Source organism: Atta colombica, unplaced genomic scaffold (assembly GCF_001594045.1).
Source record: "Atta colombica isolate Treedump-2 unplaced genomic scaffold, Acol1.0 scaffold2, whole genome shotgun sequence".
NCBI lineage: Eukaryota > Metazoa > Arthropoda > Insecta > Hymenoptera > Formicidae > Atta > Atta colombica.
Genome location: NW_017259293.1, coordinates 733,594 through 756,378, shown reverse-complemented (window position 1 = coordinate 756,378; position 22,785 = coordinate 733,594). Strand labels below are relative to the sequence as shown.

Sequence of the window (22,785 nt, the reverse complement as noted above, 5' to 3'; positions counted from 1 at the left end):
GATATTGTTATGATTTTGATAGATGAAATAAAACAAGTTGTTATGAGAAGCACTTACAAAAAAATATTTTATTAATTTTCTTATTTGCGACTTACAATATTATATAGTTTATCAATGATTATATATTGTAGTTTATCAACTGGAACAGTTTGTAAACTACAAAAGACGTTTTTCGCATAATTTGGGAATCGAAATAAGGCAGTTATACAGAATACGGTATTCATCTCTAATTTCCACATGAAATTAGACTCACTTGATGCGTTTTTGCATGAAACAAAATAATCTGGCAGAAATAATTGTCGCCTTGTCCTGCGAAGCGAAATATCATTAAAGTTGACGATTATTTAGATTAAGAAACTTAATGGCCAATATTCATAGTCGGTTCTTATTTTAAGATCGTGTTAAGTATATCTTAAGTCACTAATGCGGACCTTTGATTGACTCATGACATCTTAGATGTACTGTATTTAAGACGGTCTTAAATATCTGACTATGAATTCCAGTTAATGTGACATCGATGAGATGAAACGATGTGAATATGTTCCATGGCAATATGTGCATATTCCGTAACATGCGCATGCTCCGTGGCCACACACGCATACGAAAAGCGTGCAAATTTGAAACACGTGTGTAATACTTCATTTGTGATTTTAATGAATATGATTTATTATATTAAATCGTCGCTTTGCATGAAAAATAAATTTTGGCGGGAGCTCCCTTCTCCTGCATTCCCACCCGGGAAATTGTGGCCATAGAGCATATTCTACATCTCATCGACATGATAAGTATAATTCTGTGTACCGATCTTATTAATTAATATTTATCGAAATGCAAGAAATATAAATACAAATGTATTTTAGCGTTGCCTCTTACTTATTAACATCAAATTTCTTGAAAAGCATGCCTCTTATCTTTCTGCACATTTAAAGGTGACATTCATATTGTGAATATGTCGATTTGATTATCCATCACCAATACGAATAGTTGTGCTGACATCAATCTTGATAATCATGATGCAATATTTCACGTTAAAACTTTAATTTCAATAATATTTTGAATAATATCATTAACAGAACAATGTTAATATTTATTCGAATACGTTTTATTATTAAAATCATAATTTTTTAACATATAAATTTCTGTACGACATATGCTGTACTAGATCCGGTACAGGAGCAGCAAACAAATCTGACAAGGCTTGCCACTTCTATCATATGCTTCAGCACATTTGGCTATCTGAGTACCTATCTTACTTTAAATTTTAAAAGTATACATTAGTTCAGTCACAGAAAACAGACAGTTAATATTACATATATATTGTAAGCACATATATTATAGTGGGTGCGTTTAGACGATATGGTTTTTTTATTGATCCCGTTTTTTTATAGTAAAGCACAATATCTCAGTTAGCTGTTTGATGAATCCGTGTTAATTCGCGGTGTACAACTTTATGCTTGTACATATATATTACTATTATGCAAAATAAAAGATAGAGAGCAGTTTTCTAGGATACAAAGAGTAACAGTGAATCGTTTTATTCTTGTTCAATGTTGGCAAACAACAAGGATACATTGATTCATTGTCTTACTGTTATATTTTTGTCGGAAAACCCCAATAGATTCTGAACTTTTAATAAATCTAATAGCAAAAAGGCTTGCAATATGAGATAAAACTATGGACGATTATAAAGTTAAGAATATAAAGAAATCTGCATGGAAGGAGATATAGATATTAATATTTAGAAATATTAAAAATTTTAATTTATCTTTATGTCATTGTTTGATAACATCCCAAATGAGATCTCTAACTTACAATTGTATGAATCCAATATTTTCTATTAATTGTTTTATAATGACGAGTATGAGTGAGCAATGAAAAACATATCCATTTTGCGAGAAAGATTGAATAATAAAAGAAAAATTGATTGAGCATACGGGAGAATAGATATATGGCAAAGTGACCATATTGTCTGAACGCGGCATCAGATTCTAATTTACAGCGATTCGATAAAGTTATCAGAACGGCCAAAAAAACTATATCATGTGAACGAACTTTTAGTAGGTATTCGTAATTCGTTTTTATTTTAAAACTATCTTAAGAAATGCTGCTATCTAATTGGTTCATAACATCTTAATTGTGCTTAAAACGATCTTAAATATAAGATCCGATTATGAATATCTGACCTTAAACATAAATATTGTATCGAGTCAATCGCCGTGTCGCATTGCATCGCTGCGCTGTACATACGTGACCGTACAAGCGTAATCGAAAATCGTTTAAATTCGCGTCAGACGAATTTTAGAAAGAAAGACATGTATACAAGAGCGATCGTGAAATTTTTTCGGTGGAGAGGGTTTTTCTAACCAACTCAGGGATATTCCTCGGATGTAACATGCGCCAACTGGAATGAGAACAAAAAAAAGAATTTGCGATTGTACTGTAAAGAACGTTACCAACTGCACTAATTTCGTTGTTGTGACATACAACAATTTTTAATAAATATCATTTGATTCCTTTTACAGCTTTAAATATCTCCTCGTATCTCATTTTAAAAAGGAAAAATGTTACATTTTGTATATCAAATTTTTGTAATTATTATTTATTTTTTAAAGAAAGGATAGGCAATACAGCTACTACAAACAAAATATTTAAAACTAATTCAAATTGGCTTTTGAAATATTAACACAAATAAAAAATAGATACAAATAAAAAACGGGCAATTAATAGCATTAATACGCGATAAATATCATAAATACATATATTTCGATCGTATCTATTGATCTATTACATAAAATATCAAACTAAATGTTTCGGCTGTGTTCAAGCCATCTTCAGCAGTCTCCAATCCATAGTAATAATTGTTCACAATCTAATGTTCATAACGTAGAAATCGAGTGCAGCAAGTAAGTCTCAACATATTCCCATGTCTGGAGTGTATGTAACCGTCAGTTAGCTGATTAGCTAAGTGCGAGCTAAATCAGAAATAATCATTAAAAAGAACAAACAGAACTAAAAAAGAAGAATAATCAATCTTTAAAGAGATTTACTATTGCAAACCATAACTGCACAATATTATAAATTAAATAAGTTGAAATCACAAAAATATTAGTATGGGAAAAAGTTCGTGGCGGTTTTTTAATGCCATCTAACGGGAAAAACGTCACGAACTTTTTCCCACATCTAATAGATATAAAATTATATTAAATTTCTTGAAAGAAACATAATGTTCGTAATGTCAAAGCAGAGTCAACTAATGTAAGAGAACATTAAGAAATAAATATTCTAAGAGAGGAAACAATAATATTATCAAAAGTCATCGGATTAAAAAATAACAATATAGATAGCCGCTTAAATATAAATACATCAATAAAAAAAAATTATTAAAATTTATTAATTATGTTCGTGTAAGCATGATGTAAGAACTCCGTGATTTCTGATTTCAAATTTAGGCCATTTTTCTACATTTTAATATTAAGCATAATATTCAGACTAACCTAAACTCTTTTTCCAATATATCTCTCATTACCTAAATTTTGGTGTTATTCCAACCAAAATCATATTCAGATTGCAATCTATGTTCAGAAATAACAGACAAGTTACCATTTTTTTTATTAATTTTATTAATCGTTTTTATGTTCGTTAATTCTAATCTTTAATTTCTCGGCTCGTCTGTCCAACATAAGAGGCATTGCAACTTTTACAATTAATCTTATAAACTATATTTTTCTTTGACTCATGAGAAAGAACGTCTTTTTGTGCTTTAATAATTCAATTTTGTCAAACTGAAGAAAAACAATTTAACATTCTGATTTTTGATAATGCTCTTGAATTTGTCATAATACAAAGCAAAAAAGGGATGATAAACTATGAAATTGTTTTATTGTCAATGTTAGTTTTATCTGTTTGTTTAAGCGTCTTACGTTTTAAAAGAGATCTTAATCGTAAATTGATTGTTTCAAAAATAAACTTAGGATAGTCATTATTCAAAAACGTCTTAATAATAAAATTGAAATTATCCCTATGATATTTTGGATGAAATAGTAAAAAAGTTCTGTTCATGCTTATAAGAACATCTCTCTTTTGTGAAAGAGGATGAAGAGACAAAAACTGAGATATCATCCCGAAAAAGTTAATTTATGATATTAAATTCTAATGTTCTGTTCGCCTTAATAATCGTCACATTCAAAAAATTCAACCGGTCACAACTAACCTCTAAGGTGAACTGCAACTTTGAATGAAAAGAGTTAAATATAATACCTCTAAAAGTTCTTCAATTAAGTGATTAGAAATAGCAGTAGCGTCGTCGTCAACACATTTAAAATAAAAAGATACCTCAGTTCCAAAGCTTTCTCTCCAAAGCTTTGTACTCTAAATTTTCCATAACCAAAATTTAATTCGTAAATTATTTAATTCATCAATATTGTTATTGTTATTATTATTACAAACATTACATAACTTTTAAACGTTTTGTATGAGCAGAACAAGCATAATAATAATAATAATGTTCTTTTTTTCTCTCTTATTCTATATTGTATCAAAATTAAATGATCATAAAATAATTATAAAAATGATTATAAAAATATAGACCAAGCAAATGCAAGAGCGCAATAAGCAATTGTAGTACTGAATATACCAATCAGCATATATTCTGTTTTTAGAGTCAAAAATTTTACAAAAATTTTCCTTATGTATCGCATATTCTGCCAAAGCTTGAACTAATGAAAAATTAAAACTTACTTATAAGGTCTTATAACGAGAAAAAAAATATTATATGACAACAAAAACTTACAAAAAGTACATTTATATGTTTCTACAAATACAAATGAAAAAGAGGGATTTGATAGAGTACGTCACTAATTTAAAATGAAATATTCTTTTTAGTAAAATAGTGAAAAATTACTAGGCATCGACCGATATGATTGGATGTATGCTATTGGGATATGCCTTAATGAGATCATTTTCAAAATGAAATAATTAATAAGAAATTTCAGAGGGGGAGGGGGGGGAAGAGGGATTTGAAGCTCCAAAACCACTCCCCTAGGTACGTCCATGCATGTATATATCATTGAAACGATACATCCCATATACTTACGCACATTGACATGCGTTCGCTGTGGCTCGCAGTAGCGCTAGCGCAGCTATTTTTCTCAATATCATTTGTTCGACGATCCGCCTTTTTCAACGTAGAAGCACTTCGATAAGCTATATGTGTACATACATGTAGTTCGAAAGCGATCGTTGCGCCAATCGTAATCGCGCTTAAAATAAATCTGGCGATTGAAGAGAAACAAGACACGGAAAATTCATGCGCGTTTAAATAAATGCGGAATTCCACGAAAAAATAAATACACGCTCGTCTCGCTGTCGATTTACACAATGCTAATATCATATAATAAATAAAGTTCTCAATTAATGATAAGTCTTGCGAACGCGAGCTACAATCTTTGAATTTTTCAAAATGGAATTTTCGTCGCACGTTTAGCTCATTCTCGGTATTATGCGTTTCATTTATCGATGAAACTGTTTATTTATATGTTTGGCAGATAATTATATCAACAATTCTCATTATTCAAAAACAACAATGAATTAATTCATCGATGATCAAATCTTATCGCATTATTGTGTATACTTTCGCTCGAAAATGAAAAAAAATATGCAAAAGGTGGATGAAGTTTATACTTAAGTTTCATAGAAATTCGAGCTATTGAACATAACAAAAAGTACATACTTAGATAACTAATTAGAAATAGAATTTTGCAATAGCTATATGAATTTGTTTAAAAAAAATAATAAATTGTAATTCTGAAAGTTCACTTTCAGATATCAAAATTAGTTAGGATAATGCACACATGTATTAAAAATTTTAAGTCTTCATTCTAAAACACGCTTATAACTCATTTTCATAAATTTCATAAAAGACAAAAATCTTTACAGATTAAAAAATAGTAAAAACAGATAAAAGAGATTCTAATGTTCTTATTTTCTTTCGTTTTAACTATGCAATGCATCTGATCTGATAACAAAAGATTCAAGCAAGTTTATTGTGGTGCATTATTATACCAATTGCAATAGTCAAGACGAATATATAACATCACGTATTTGCATTGGCCAAGGTAACTGTTGCTATTTTATTACATAAGTTGGCAGATTATGAGAAACGACAGGTTCCTCACAATGACGTGCGATTTTTGTCCTCGATTTATGAACAGCATTACTCTTTGCCTCTGATTAGGGTTACTATCTCTTAGTCATGAAAAAAGAGGAGATCTGACATTTTACTAGTTACATATTACTTTTTTTCTCTTATTACAATTGACGTTTTAATACATTGTCATTTCAATGCGACAGTTGAAAGCCACACTGCAAGGCCAAAAATGAAAAGTGTAAATAATAAATGCAAAACTAAACCAATATGTATAATTAACTTGTATAATTTTATTTAACTTAAAATAATTTTGTTATGCATCATTGTACTCGTTAGAACAAACGCTACAACTTTTATTATAAAAATAGTCTCAAATATTCTGAGACATGCTGTATATGTATATACAGCATGTCTCAGAATATTTGAGAGTATTTTTATATGCAGACAAAGCAGACTAAATTGGATCGGGAAGTCCTCTATTTATTTTTTTTTTATTTTCGCAACAGTTAACGAATTATTAATTATTAAAAATTGCTAGCCCAAAAATTAGTCCAGTCCGAATGAAAGTATACGGCAAGATGCAACCGTGAGATTGCTAGGAACTCGGAGAGTTGTGTATTACTAACAGCAATCGCTATTCACAAGTTGGACTCCTGCCCCCGTTTCTGTAACGTGATATGATAATTGCATATATGCACCGGCAGGAATGATCCCCTGGAGACACGCGCTATACACTCATACCGAACACGTGTTATTAGAAACGTGGAGGAGACAAGGAGTGCGAAAGGAGAAAGTAGTAGAAGGAGGGAGGGGGGGGGCGCTCCGATATTCTTATCCTTAATATAAGGCGTACAATTGAGAAACAAACCGTAATTAGACATGATGTCTCACACATTTATTACTGGTACGAGTGAGATATCTCGTGTCTCTCACTTGCCAATATTCAATAATACTTTTATTATGCACAAGATATTGTAATTTAATACTATAAACAATTTTTGGGCATAATTACCAAATTACGTGAAAGTTTGAGACTCATTGTAATAGCTTTGCATGCATTTCTAAATTTGCAGTGTGCAAATGAAATTAATATTTTTAAATTAATATTTATTAGGTGTACAACTTTGCTTCCGCCGTTTTCCTATAGATGGCTTTAGTGGTGGTCGAAATAAATAGATCATAGACGTAAATAGATTATAGATCATAAATAGATCATACAATAAACTTGGGCATCTGTCAACATAACCCCATAGGAACATTAGTCGATTTGTGTCTGCATCATAAAGTTATTCTCGATTGAAAATGTCAGTTTACGAGCCAAATTCTCGTCATTTGCGGAAGGTTTTAATTTTTTGCTTCAATATGAAGAAATCTGCAGCTGAGGCTCATCGAATGCTCTCAAATACTTATGGTGAGGCCGCTATTAGTGAAAGAACGTGTCGTGAGTGGTTTCAACGCTTCAAGAACGGTGATTTTGACGTCCAAGGTCATGCTCTGTATTTGGTGAGACCAGCTCGGCGTAGTGTATTATGAACTGTTAAAACCAACTGAAACAATCACAGGCGATCGGTATCGAATGCAATTGATGCGTTTGAGCCGAGCATTGAAAGACAAACGGCCGCAATACAACGAGAGACACGATAAAGTGATTTTGCAGCATGACAATGCTCGACCCCATGTTGCGAAAGTGGTCAAGACATACTTGGAAACGTTGAAATGGGAAGTCCTACCCCACCCGCCGTATTCTCCAGACGTTGCTCCCTCTGACTATCACTTGTTTCGATCAATGGCACATGGCCTGGCTGACCAGCACTTCCGGTCTTATGAAGAAGTAAAAAATTGGATCGATTCATAGATAGCCTCAAAAGATGACCAGTTTTTTCGACGCGGGATTCGTACGCTACCCGAAAGATGGGAGAAAGTAGTGGCCAGCGATGGACAATACTTTGAATCATAAATGTATAACCAGTTTTTTACAATAAAGCCTCGAATTTCGGAAAAAAACGGCGGAAGCAAAGTTGTACACCAGTTACTACATACTTTTGACTACTTAATAATATTTTAATAATAAGGAGAGACTAACTAATATGAAAAAAAATGCATTTTTCTAATGCATTCCATCTGATTTAACTAGCCTCGAAGTAATTCGATTAACATTATTAAAATAAAGATTAATGTATTTTAAGTTACATCTTTTAAGTTACATCTACATATTAATAAATCTTTTATAAAAATATATTTTAAACACAAACATTCGCTTCACAGGGCAAAACAATACTTCTTTTTGCAAAATTTGTTCATTTCGTGCAAAAACACAAATAAGCCTATTTTTCGAGATTGGATATGAGGGAACTAAACTTATAACATTTACTATTGAGGAAAATCTCTTTAAAGAAATAAAATTTTGTAAGTACTATAAGAGTCGTCACTAAATGAGTCACTATGAGTTCCATGCTGTGGTTAGTCTACTATCCTCATCCATTCATTTTTAAAAACATTAACAATATACAATAACAAAGACATATAAAAAAAAGTTTGTTGGACTTTATTAACTACTATCTAAGTAGAAATCAAATATCTTAGACAATCATATACGAGTTTTTGTAAAACAAAAACTTTAAGAATAAAAACATTTACTTCGTATGATTTTTTAAAATTGTGGCATAATTTCTATCATAGATGTATTCGCAACAAGAGGTTATGGCAGATTTAGCGAAAGTTACTACTGCGTGCTCAGACACGTGTCTCGTGTGTTTTGTTTTTAATGTAGTCTCGATTATTCTACTTACCCCTATATTCAATTGACTCCGGTCTTCCTTACTATTTTTTCATATAACATTCACATATTTAAGATTACATAAACAATTTTTTAAATACCTGTAAGAATATTTATAAAATACAAATAATTTCCATAGAAATATATAATTAAAATCTATTCATAAATTATTACATTACTATTCATAAATTCGGGAACGATGCAATTTTTTATATAATTTTATAAAATTAATTTATGTATCTCTATAAAAAAATATAAAGAAAAAACGGATTAATAGGAATTGGCGATGTAAGTAGTGCGTTTAAATCTTTTACATGAAGGTGTTATGTCCAAGCTCCACATGGAGTTGAGGGGGTGAACGCAATTATGTTCAGGAACCGAATTATTAGATCAATTTGATCGTGTACAGGCTCCGGATCGTAAGGGAGCCGCAGGGAAGGACCGAGGCAAATCGGGAAGCACTTCGTTTCGTCCTGTGGCTCCTAATGAACCGGGAGGGGGGGGGGGTCGAATGAAGGACGAAGTGGAAACCTCAACTTGTGCTCCGCTAAACGGATACACGAAACGTACCTTTTAAATTTAAAAGGGCCCAAACTGGGTTAGTGTGCCGGGAGGGCGCACTTTAACGCCAGACGTGTCTGTACGTCCGTATGCCCTGGCTTTCGGTCATGGACCTTAATTCAAGTGACCGGGAAGAGGGCGAAGTGCAACTGCGGGAGAGCTTACATAAATACAAGGAGAGATTTTTCAAATTATTAGGTGTACAACTTTGCTTCCGAAACGTTTTTTTTCCGAAATTCGAGGCTTTATTGTAAAAAACTGGTTATACATTTATGATTCAAAGTATTGTCCATCGCTGGCCACTACTTTCTCCCATCTTTCGGGTAGCGTACGAATCCCGCGTCGAAAAAACTGGTCATCTTTTGAGGCTATCTATGAATCGATCCAATTTTTTACTTCTTCATAAGACCGGAAGTGCTGGTCAGCCAGGCCGTGTGCCATTGATCGAAACAAGTGATAGTCAGAGGGAGCAACGTCTGGAGAATACGGCGAGTGGGGTAGGACTTCCCATTTCAACGTTTCCAAGTATGTCTTGACCACTTTCGCAACATGGGGTCGAGCATTGTCATGCTGCAAAATCACTTTATCGTGTCTCTCGTTGTATTGCGGCCGTTTGTCTTTCAATGCTCGGCTCAAACGCATCATTTGCGTTCGATACCGATCGCCTGTAATTGTTTCAGTCGGTTTTAATAGTTCATAATACACTACGCCGAGCTGGTCCCACCAAATACAGAGCATGACCTTGGACGTCAAAATCACCGTTCTTGAAGCGTTGAAACCACTCACGACACGTTCTTTCACTAATAGCGGCCTCACCATAAGTATTTGAGAGCATTCGATGAGCCTCAGCCGCAGATTTCTTCATATTGAAGCAAAAAATTAAAACCTCCCGCAAATGACGAGAATTTGGCTCGTAAACTGACATTTTCAATCGAGAATAACTTTATGATGCAGACACAAATCGATTAATATTTCTATGGGGTTATGTTGACAGATGCCCAAGTTTATTGTATGACGTCTATGATTTATTTATTTCGACCACCACTTACCGCTAAAGCCATCTATAGGAAAAAGGCGGAAGCAAAGTTGTACACCTAATAGAATCTGGAGATACTGGTAGTGTCTCGACGCGCAGCGACATTACCGTGGCTACTGACAAGCGAGTTGCGCCAGATCGAGATTATCGGATCTCAATAAAGGTTAAACTGATCAAATTCTAAGTGTACTCAATCGATTGCAATCGCTCGGGATATATAGTGAAAGTATTTTTATTTTTTCTCTACGTGCTCTATGAGCGGAGATATTGCATTACAAAATATGAATCTGAAACCTTTATTAAGAAAAAATTAAGAAATGTCGTTGTCACAGCTACGGAGTAATGTCTTTTTGGAATTTTTGATGCAAAAGGCAAATGTGGTACCAGCAATGCATGGTCATATCCCTGCTTAAAAAATTTGATAAAAAATGGTAGAAATTTATAGAAATCTGATAGGAATCCTATAATTTTTATCAGAATCTTTTGGACATTAAAATCACGACATGGAAAAGTTATAAATTTCTATCATTTTATATCTTATATTAAATAAACGATAGAATACTTATCGGAAGCTTCTCTATATGATCTTATCACATTATTTATTATAATTTAATAAGAAATAATGTTTATATGAACCAATACAATTTAATCTTAATACGCCCCTATGTTTGAATAAAATAGATATTATAGAAAAATTATCATTAGCAATATAATGTGTCACTTAGATCACTGCATTATCTAATTTAATAAGAAATAAACGAAAAGATGTTTATATAAACTTATACAATTTAATCCAAAAATATCCTTATTTGTTTGAATAAGATAGATGTTATAGAAAAATTATTGTATCCTATTGTTGGCAATATAATATGACATTCTTCAGATTATTGAACAATTATTTTGCAGGTTTCAATATATATAATAAAACAGTTAATATATCGTTTTACATCTTTATTTAAATAATAAAATAAGTAATTGTATACACAAGCTTCTTTGTCACATTATTCAATATAAAATAAGTGACAGAATGATTTATGCAAATCTATACAATTTAATCCGAAAATGTCCCTATATGTTTAAATAAGTAGATGTTATAAAAAAATTATTCAATTGAGTAATTAATTATTTAATAACCTAAATGTCATATTATGTTGTCAACTATAGAATACGATAAATTTTTCATAAAATCTATCTTACTCTGACATATAGGGATATTCTTTAATTAAATTATATAATTTCTTATAAATATTATATCGTTTTCATCATATAGCTTAGATATCATTTTGAATCTATTTCTATCTGGTCTATCTGTATTAAAATTAATAATATGCTATCATGTTTCTGAATCGTAAATTTCAGATAACTCGTTTAAAGTACGTGACATATTTTCTTTATTTCTGTATCGTTTTTATTATTCAACTTAAATGTCGGTTTTAATCAATTATTTTAGTGTGTTTTATCAAAATTAAAAATATTCTATCATATTTTTAATCGTAAATTTCAGATTCTAAAATTTAAGATTAAATTTCAAATTCTAAAATTTGCAAAGCAAAAACACGAAAGAATATTATTAATTTTGATAGAACATGGTCAGATAAAAATTGATTGAAAACGATATCTGAGCTGATAAAAATGATACAGAAGTATAGAAACTATCAAATATTTTAGATAAGTAATCTGAAATTTACAATTCAAAAACACGATAGGACGTTATTAATTATTAATTATTAATTTATTAATTATTAATTTTTTCATAAAACATAATCAGATAAAAATTGTTTAAAAACGATAATTAAGCTATATCATGAAAATGATAGAGAAATATAGAAAATTTATATCAGACAAATAATCTAAAAGATTAAAAACGACATTTAAGGTATATAATAAACGTGATACAATGTTTATAAGAATCTATGTAACTTAATCCAGAAATGTCTCTATAATTACAATTGTCTCTACAGCAATCTATCACATGCTAAAGTATCCAAACAAGCGATTATACCTCAACGTTAGAGTGCTAGATTATCATCTCGTAGATTTTAGGTTCGAATCCCGTCAATTCCAATATGTGTTTTCAAAAATTGTAAATTTTTTCCGATGCATAATTGTAATTAATAAATTGCATGTGAAAATATAAATGAATTCTACAAAAGAATAATAGAAAATAATAACTGTATTTTAATTATTATAAAAAGCTTGTTTAAAAATGATATGAAATTATGATTAAAACAATACAATACTATTAATTATGATAAAACATGACCAGAAATTGATTAAAAACGATATATAAGCTATATGACAAAAAGGATAGAGAAATATAGAAATATAGAAAATCTATCAGATATTTCAGATAAGTAATCTGAAATTTACGAACCAAAAATACGATTCATCAGATTTTTTTCCTATCTGATTCTATCGAACTTTTTAAGAAGGGATCACACATGGAATGTGAGCGTTCCCAGCGCTGCGATTCTGTACATTTTGCACATTCTACACTCTGCAGAGATTATAAGTTGAAGTTATTGACGTTATTGTTATTATTCTTACGGTCATGTGATCGTGGAGGAATTAAATAAGTGCCATTGTGGCTAAAACTATATTATATATAATATTGGGTTTTCCAGTTAAATCATAATATTGATAAAAATAAATATTGATAAAAATATTTTTAGTCGATGTATTTTCGCATAATTACAATAAATATCTAGATCAAATAATATCGAGATCCCGACGAGAAACTATCACATCGATATGTTTTCGTATAAAAATAAGTAAAAATTTGACAAAAAAAAAGTGTCCCTCTGCCTCATAAACCGTGATAGTCATTGAAATTGATGACTGTTCAGGTTAGAAGTTGATCACATTGATGAAATATTGCGATGCAGGCATACACTACAGACAGTGCAGTAAAATTTTCATTCTTCTGTTTTATTTAGTTTAGATCTACCGGAATAGTTCGCATTGATTCCGCATTCGCAAGTTTCGCTCAATGGAACATAAGAAAATAAATTCCTTCAGATCAATTGCTGAATTCACATTGGATCTGACGTGCGTCGTACGACGCACTGCAACCAATCAGAAAACAGGATTTTACTTCGTATTATCGACACGAAATAAAATTCTGCTTTCTGAGAACACCATTTCTACCAGTGCGCGTACGTACAAGCATCGACGGAATCTGCCAAAGAAATAAAGTCACAGCAAAGACTTTTGCATGACGTATAACACGTGCATAAGCGAATTAACTAATCAGAATCTTTCCTTTCCTTCCATTCCCTAAAAAAGATTTCGATTGGTTGATTTCCTTATGCACTATGCATTGTGCGTTATGCGAAAGTCTGTGCTGCGGCCATTCTTTTTCTCCTATTCCATGAAAAAGAAAAATTTGGTTGGTTGATTCCCTTATGCGCTATACATTATGCGTTATGCAAGAGTCTGTGGCCAATAAATTTGCGCAACAGAAAACGATAGAATGAAACCATGACTAATCACGAACGCAGTTCCACATCCCTTGGGAACGTACCCTAAAGATGCGGTCCCATGCATGGTGCGCAATTAGAAGAATGCTCGTGATTGATCGTGACTTCATTCAGCCGATTCCGTTCCGCTAAAATATGTTTTCCTATGTCCCATGGAACGGAATTTCTGGAATGCACAATTGCAGCACTGACTAATCACAAGAGCCTTCCTGTAGATCACTTTCATTAGATACATCGGTGTTTGTTATTGATTGCCTATCTGCAAATTCCACTCCATGAGACATAGAAAACTAAACTCCTGTGGATCGGAAATCACACATACATATAGGAATATTATCCTGACTTATTATTTTGATTTTGATTTACATTCGAGAGAGGAGAGATTTAGAGATTTTAGATTCTATCCGAGTGCTATTCTTGTTATTTAATGAATGATAAACAAATGTTAAACTGAATGTTAAATAAGGATGACATAACGCCCAGGTGAGAATACGAATACGCCTCAGCATGTTGATTAATCATGCACTTGTAGAAGACAGTTTTCTCCATTAAACCAGCTTAACGAGGTTAGTATTTATAAATATACATATATAGTACATGTACACGCACATATGCAGGCATTGCACGCACATATGGCGGAATCTGCAAAAGAAATAAATTTGCGCAATAGAAAATGGCGAAATCAGCTACGACCAATCACGAGCATTCCGCTAATTCCGCACCATAGGACCGCACCCTGAGACTGTGATCGGAATTCATAGGCCGGTATTCATAGTCAGATCTTATATTCAAGACCGTCTTAAGCATGATCTTAAGAAATCACGAATCAATCAAAGGGTTGCATAGTTAATGGCATAGTTAAGGCATTACTTAAGACAGTCTTGAAATATTTTCATCGATTATTAATACCGGCCTATTAATTAAGACCAAAGTTAATCTATGGTTGACGCTAAAAAGATTAAGCTTGATCGACATTGGTGAAATTGGTCTTTAAAAACACAAATTCATTGCTAATGCAAAGAATTTGTGTGTTTAAAGCCATGGATTTTTGTTTTTAAAGCAGTGAATTTATATAAAACAGAACATATACATAGCGCTATATTGAGTCGGATTGACAGATATATTAACTTCTAAAGTCTCCAACTTTAACGCTTATAATGACTCGGTTCACAAAGCCGACCCCAGCGTTTTTTGCCAGATTCTTTCATTTTGAGTATAAACGTCAAATAAATATAATTTTATTAAGATTTTATTCTAAATAATATTTATGTGAATAATTAAAAAAAAACATGTTGAATTTTAAATTTTTAAATAAATAAAACATAGGTACATAGCAGAAATCTATTGCCTCCTCTTTACAGATTACAAAGTTAAGTACGATATTTCTTTTTATTTAAGTTCGAAAACGAACTTCAGCTTGAAAAAAGACTCTAATATGTAGAAAAATAAAGCTAAATCAGCCTCATGTGAGAGTTTTCTTGAAGAAATCAAAAAGTAAGTTCCTTCAAATCATTCTCTAGCATTAATTTATATTGACATAAATGTCAAAATTAATAATTTTGTGAATGGAATATGTAATGTAAATTATTTCAGTTCTAATATGTCATTTATTTATTCAGAAATTAAGCTAATGTTCGAAGCTTAAATGAATCTTAAACGATTTATCCGACTGGAACTTTTGCTCAAATGCATAAGGTATAAGATTTAGGAAATCGGTTAAGATTGGTGATTATGGCACACAGAAGAATTAAGATTATTAATCAAATTTTTGAGGATGCCAATCCAAAAGTATAATATAACAATGTTGCAAACTACATTGCGCAATCTATTTGGAATATTACAATGGAATATTACAATGAGATATATCTCATTCATGCGAAACGATAATGAAGGCGCATCCGCGGCCTTTATATAATAAAGTTTTCACTGTCAATAACATTGTACAAATTAAAATAAAATAAAATTCTTGTTATAATTTAAGATTGACCGAATATTTTTGTTTTTTATTGATACTGATTGGATGACTAGTTTCTGAGAAAAAAGAATCATAAATGTAGTTTTCAAACTTTGACATTTTTTATTTCAAAAACTATTGCTTTAAACAAATAGTATCCGACACAAAAAATGTTCATTTCGATCTAATTAAACTTATAGAATTTTTTCAGAATTTTTATTCAAAGTTTAAATTAAAAAAAAAAGTTAAAATTAATGCGCCCCTTAGTAGGGAGGGGAGGGGGGTGATAGAATGAAAGTTGCTTTGCATGGAAAATCATTAAAGCAGAAAATTTTCGTCAAATACGTTTTAAAGTAGAAAATTCCTGTTTTATATAGTAGAAAAGAGATATCAATTGACATCATTTTTCATTCTTTAATAATGATTTTTAACGAATAACGAGCGATGACTAAAACTTGTTGGAAGTCATGATAACATATGTTAAAGTCATTAAGAGGGTCTGCTAATGCAAATAATTATACCGATCGAAATTATTCAATTATTCTCTGATTTACATTGTGTTTTCTAAGGATAACGAAATAATTCCAATTGGAATCCATTCCAACTTTTTCCTAGGTGTCTAGGTATACAGTTAAAATCTATGGTTTACAGTGACAAAATCAAATGTTATTTTCGATCGGTCAACAATCGTATAATATATGAACGCGCATATATAATGTATAGTATTATTGTAGAGCATGGCAAAAAAAATTGATTCAGCAAACTATAAAGCGACGCACAACAAATCCCATGTATCATAAACATAACGCATTTTCACAATTATTCTGTGTGTAATAAAAAGATTTTATATTAATTTTTATAATTTTATTGATGTAATTTGGATTAAAGAATGAAAGTTAATTTAAAATAATCAAAAAAATTCAAATTTATTATAATTTAAATTCCTAAATTAGCTGGAATAAACCTCGTCTCGTGTGAGTGCATGCATGAGTATGAATGCAATCATGATTCGGAAAAATTAATCATGATTTAATTAATAATAGGATACGAAATTTAATTAACAAGATTTGATTAAGCATTATATTTTGATGGAAATAAACAAAATTTCTAGTTATTATGGTAAAATATTTTAACATACAACTAGAATATTTATTAGTATGATAACGGTTAGAGTTTAATAAGTATTACAAAATAATATTCAAGTATATAGCATCCAGTTATTGTAATTAGAAAAAAGTAGGTTACGTATAATTAACGGAGTATTGATAGAATTAAATAGAATTTCTGATTATCGTTCACAGCATTGCTATGAAAAGGACATGATTGAGTTCTATATATTTCTTGTAAATAAAAAATTGCATAGAATAGACTGAAAGGAACATTATTAGACTTTTCATTGATATTTTAATAAAATGGTTCCTTGAATATGAATCCTCAAAATTAGTTTTGAAGATGAAAATAAATTCTTGTGACATATACTGCGCGCGCGCAACTGTAGGCATTATATGTCACAAGAATTTATTTTCTGCGCGCGCGCGCACGCAACGCACGCACACTATATTTTTTTGTATTATGTATTCATTATGTATTCATTTCATTTTCCAATAAAGAGTTTTTATTGTCAAATTGAGGCATTTGATTTGAGGATGTCAAAATCAAAGTGATATACTTTAGAACTCGTAAAAAAATTTTTTCTATTCTATAAGAACGATTTATAATCCAGTTAAATATAACTTTTAAAGGCTATGTAGGAGGTCCCGGAAAAATTCCAACTAGATCTTATTCTGGGTGAGCTATAATTTGAAGGAAGTAATGACCAATTGAACGCTTAGAACTTTGTTAAAATCAATTTTGAACTTGAAATTTCGTCATTTTTTTTTTCAAATTAATCGACTGTATTTCTTAAGACATATATCGTAGAGCTAAATGAATTATTATCGTGTTCAGCGACCAAAAAAAACATACATTTCAAATCCAGATATTAAGCCATTTTTGCATCAAATTAATCATGTAAGGAAAATCGAAACTTTGATTTAAGAATCGTTCACTAACGATCTTTAAATCTTCATATTTTTTAATAAAAATTTAATAAAAAGGTGTTCTTTTGACATGAAAGCTCTTGAGTTGAGAGGCCGATTAAAAAAAAATTTGTCTTCCTTGTCAGTCTAATATATAGGTATATATAACAGTAACATGTAATACAATATACAATATATATAATTGAAATTGACAGCGCTGTTAAATTTTAGGTATTCGTATATTACGACAGAACTGAATTTAGCTCACACATTAATAAGAGATTGTCATTATATTTTAATTAAAAGTTGTGTCATTTTCATTAAAATGCATGCAATCATTTGGTTTCGAAATATAAATATTTGTTTTGTTATCTTTGATACCAAAATAATCTTTTATTACCCAAATAATCTAATTATTAAATATACATGAGCAATATTAAGTATTTATTTTAGATCGCATATGTGAAAAACACAATCAATACTAGAAAAATGCCTATGGTCGAAACTGGATCTTCATTGCTTTAAATAATTCAATCTTGAATTACTAATATACAATATATATACTTGCACATATACCATATTGTAGTCTTTTTAGAACTGCGCACCGAATTTTTCCAAACTATAAACGCAATTAAAATTACTCTAGTAATCGCGAATTAAATTGATAAGCAATTAATTTACAAGCATTTAATTTGATGTTACCATCAAATATTAAATATATCCTTATTTCAAATTAATACAATTTTGTTCAATATGCCAGGTATTTTCACCCTGACAAATTTAATATTTCTAGTTTGAAAATCTATAGCACGAATTATTCGAGCATTCGCAATTTCTCCTAATAACAACGATACGGAGTTATGCGATATACATCTGTCGCGGCGAAGTCGCAGGGTTTTCTGTGATGTCACATAATTTAATCCGATCTGTGTCTTACAGTTATTACGTTATTATGTTCTGGAGGCCTTTAATGGAGGGGCGAGGGGGGGGGAGAGTAGGCATGCTATTACGAGAAGGAAATCACGTTGCCGCACATCATGTATCATCTCATTCGTATTACGCATATAAATGGATGTAAAATGCACATCTTTAACCACTAAACGTTCATCACACGTATATTTATAACTTCGAGATGTTTAAGAACGTCTTTAGAACGTCGACAGAACGACGCGCTCTTTAGCTAAACGAGGGAAAATATTATTATTATTATTATTATTATTATTAGTAATAACTGCAACAGTAAAGAGTGCGCGCGTTCACACGAAACTTACATTGATCAAATATGTTAAGCATCGTTTTCTTCAACTGCATAGTCGCGCCGCGGAACTACTCCAATGAGGAAACAACACACACAAAGCACGATCTCTCGTTGCTTTGCATGATCCAATTAACCATTCCAGTCCATCGTCGATAAGGCGAAACTTTCAAAGAGTTATTGGCCGTTAACTGAAAACAGGACGTTGTATCTCACCGCATGATGCGGTTACGATCGCCCGGCGGCGAATCGACATCCTCTCCTTCCTTCTCTCCTTTCGCTTCCTCTGGGTCAGTACGTGCGTACTTAAGCACAATGAAACTCGACTGCACTCGATTGTAATAGTACCATGCGCTCTCCACTATTACCACATTATCGTCACCATCGTTAGCAGGGAAGTCGTCGTTACTTCCGGCGGAATTCGTACGATGAATAAATTCGTTCGCACAATAATATATCTTCCATATACAATCTCTTTTTCGGAGGAGGAAAGTGCAAATTATAGGCTGGAGCGTATGATGAATTGAACTCGAGGTTCCCGGAGGAACAATTTTCATCAGCTAATTCAAATTCTGGCAAGTTCATTCGCTCCGCACTGCTACGGAAATCGCTCGCAGCTGCTTCGATCTCTCGGTGCAAGTTAGAGCCTAAACACAAAGATAACCGTGTCGTGTGATAACTGTGTCGTGGAACATAAGCCGTAGCTGTAGATTGGCCAAAAGATTGTACGATGACCTACTACAACTCATGTTTCACGATTTCTTTACGCTAAAGTCCTTACGCTATTTGACTGATATGAAAAAACTATAGGAAGTAACTTCGCAATTCGTTACAGGCCAAATAAATTTTTTTGTAATCACATGGAAGACGCGTGGATTGAAGGAAAGATATAATCGTCGCGAAACTTGCAACCATATAATTTCACGGTTACTGTGTTGATTCAACGCGATCAGAATTCAGCATCCCGCGAGAGTTGAGATTGTCGACATACGTACCGATACCTTGTACCGCACATTACACCGACATTATGCATTTTTACATGCGTTAAATCTCAACTATCTTCTGATATTGTGCCAAAAAAATCGAACATTTATTATTCTATCGATCTGTTGGCGAGCAAACATATGTTTTTTTTCCCGGTGCAGTTATACCAGAAAATGCGATTTCTTTTGTATGTTATGATAGCATAAATCCGCCGTTCTCGGTTGCAAGACATTCGCGCAATGCCTTTCGAAGACGCGCGTAGCACATTGCACGCGAGTTTAGTTGTGACTGTTAAAAATCAACTTGTATTCAGTAAAGTTGTGGTGTGATCCAGCACGATGTACAACGCTCCAAACGAGAAAAGAAGGGAAAAGAGAAGGAGGGAAAAGAGGAGAGAGGGAGGAGGGAAGGGAGAGGAAGAGAGGGAGAGAGAGATGAAAAGAGAGAGAAATAAAATTTATGTCAATCTGTACGTTTCTATTTCTGGAACTAATTAAATTATCGGGAAACATTAACCAAAATCAAAAAGATCAGATGATGTCGCGAACTTATCTCAGAGAAATGCGAACTGTCGTATGTAATACAATACTAACGAAAATTACATTCATAATATTTGTAACTCACTCATACGCGCGCTTGCGAGAGAGAGAGAAAAGAAGAGAGAAAGAGAGAGTCCAGAAAGATAAATATCCTCTTTATTTCGCTTCATTACATATGATATGCTTGCATCGCACATTCGCGCGATAACTATATATGAGCATGTACGACTATGCGTATTCGTGCACACGTCACCAGACAGAAAGAGAAAAGAACGCAAAGAACAAAAATCAGAAAAACAGACAGAATTAAAGAAGCAGCCGTATAACAAACCAGATCTCGTTATATATAAGGTGAATAAAAAGTACGAACCAATGAAATTTCTCGAAAACTAAGCATTTCCGAAAGAAATGTTCCTACAAAAGTTGTAGAGTTTTAAGTGTTCTATTCATTGATCTCATCAGTCTGACCTAGAGTGGCGCCGCCAATTATTCCTCTTATTTTCATCTTTACTACTACTAAAAATATTATATATTATACTAAATATTATAATATTATACTAAAAATTCATTTTTACGTATGTTAATTCTAATACCAGTGGGACTGTAACTTTTAAATCTCATAACTCAAAAAGTACTTCATCAAAAATAATTCATTGTAATATTTTGAAAATATCTTGATACCAGCTATTAGATTCTGGAATAAAAAATAGAGTGCGTCATTTTAAAAAATCGATGCGACCTTGACTCAATTTTGGTAACTCTTCAAGATCAGATTGATCAGATCAGTGAATACATCATTTAAAACTCTACAACTTTTGTAGGAAACATTTCTTTCAGAAATGCTTAATTTTCGAAATATTTTATCGATCCGGAACTTTTTACTCATCTTGCATATCAAATCTCATTCATTTGTTATACTCGAAAAAGGGACAACAGAGATGACACATTTATTTAAAATGTCGAAAAATGAGTTTTATGATTACGCGATATTTTAACTTTTTTATAGAATTTACGCCGATTTAAAGAATATTAGATAAGCCATAAAAAATCATATCGTTTTTTCTCACTCTACATGTCGAAACAAATTAATTACTTTTCTGACGCAGCTGGAGTAACGATAAAACAATTGAAAGAAGTGTACGCATTTTAGGTGATTTAGAGAGCACAAAAGTTGAATTTTGTCCTTCTTTTTTAATTTAGTTTTCACTTGCTGATTCCATGAATCATAAATTAAAATATCTGCGAAATATAATTTTGGGACATACAAGGAAACAACATGATTTATTTTATCATTTTGTCGAATTATGTCTATGATAAAATTGCGGAAAAATTTATTTGTTATTATAAAAATCGGTTTTTCATTAAAACCAATTATTATTAGGATCTTAACTCTTAATTGCATTATACTGCATGACTAAAAAATTCTGGATCAGTGAAACAAGACATTGAAAACAAGACATTTAAGAAAAAAATATTTTATACTATATAAAAGTATTTTATACTAAATATGTGTACACATATATGTATAGACACAGAGTATAAAGATCCAAACAACATTTAAGGGGAGATTCCTGAGATCATTTTGAATCGAAAATTCTAACACTAAAATGTTAAGGCTATAATAACTTTTAAATTATAAACATTTAAAATTAACGAATCATACTGTTTTGGCGTACTCAGGAGCGTCACAACAAAGTACTAAACGCGAAAACTGTCTTATCATTTCTTTTGTTAATATCAATTTTAGAATTACATATGTTAATATAAGATGTTGATATTTTTACAAATGCATTGTACAATAACGTTGTATACTAACATTTTCCTTTTTATAATAATATTTTTAGCTTTGATATACATTTATCATGAAACACAAACTGTTAGATAACAGTTTTCCGAACTGCTATCAATTTCATATCATAATTAGCAAAAATTAGTAGCTCTTTATGTAGAGTTATGTTCATATTCAACTGTTAATATTCAATTAAAACTCATTCAAATACATTTTAAACATTTCATTAAAATAATCAGGAAAAATTAG

General features: G+C 31.5%; 1 protein-coding gene across 5 annotated transcripts in view; it reads right to left on the bottom strand.

The window, feature by feature from the left end:
• Window positions 1–22,785, bottom strand: part of LOC108687079 (dual 3',5'-cyclic-AMP and -GMP phosphodiesterase 11) — a 332,230-nt gene that overhangs the window by 152,907 nt on the left and 156,538 nt on the right. Inside the window, exon 1 of one of the 5 annotated variants that reach the window (XM_018192681.1) lies at window positions 19,241–19,612. The exons of the other annotated variants lie outside the window; for them this stretch is intronic. Within the exon in view, the coding sequence (XP_018048170.1) occupies window positions 19,241–19,280 (40 nt within the window). The 5' untranslated portion in view covers window positions 19,281–19,612. Of the gene's footprint in view, window positions 1–19,240; window positions 19,613–22,785 lie in introns of those variants that run through there. 5 annotated transcript variants of the gene reach the window in all.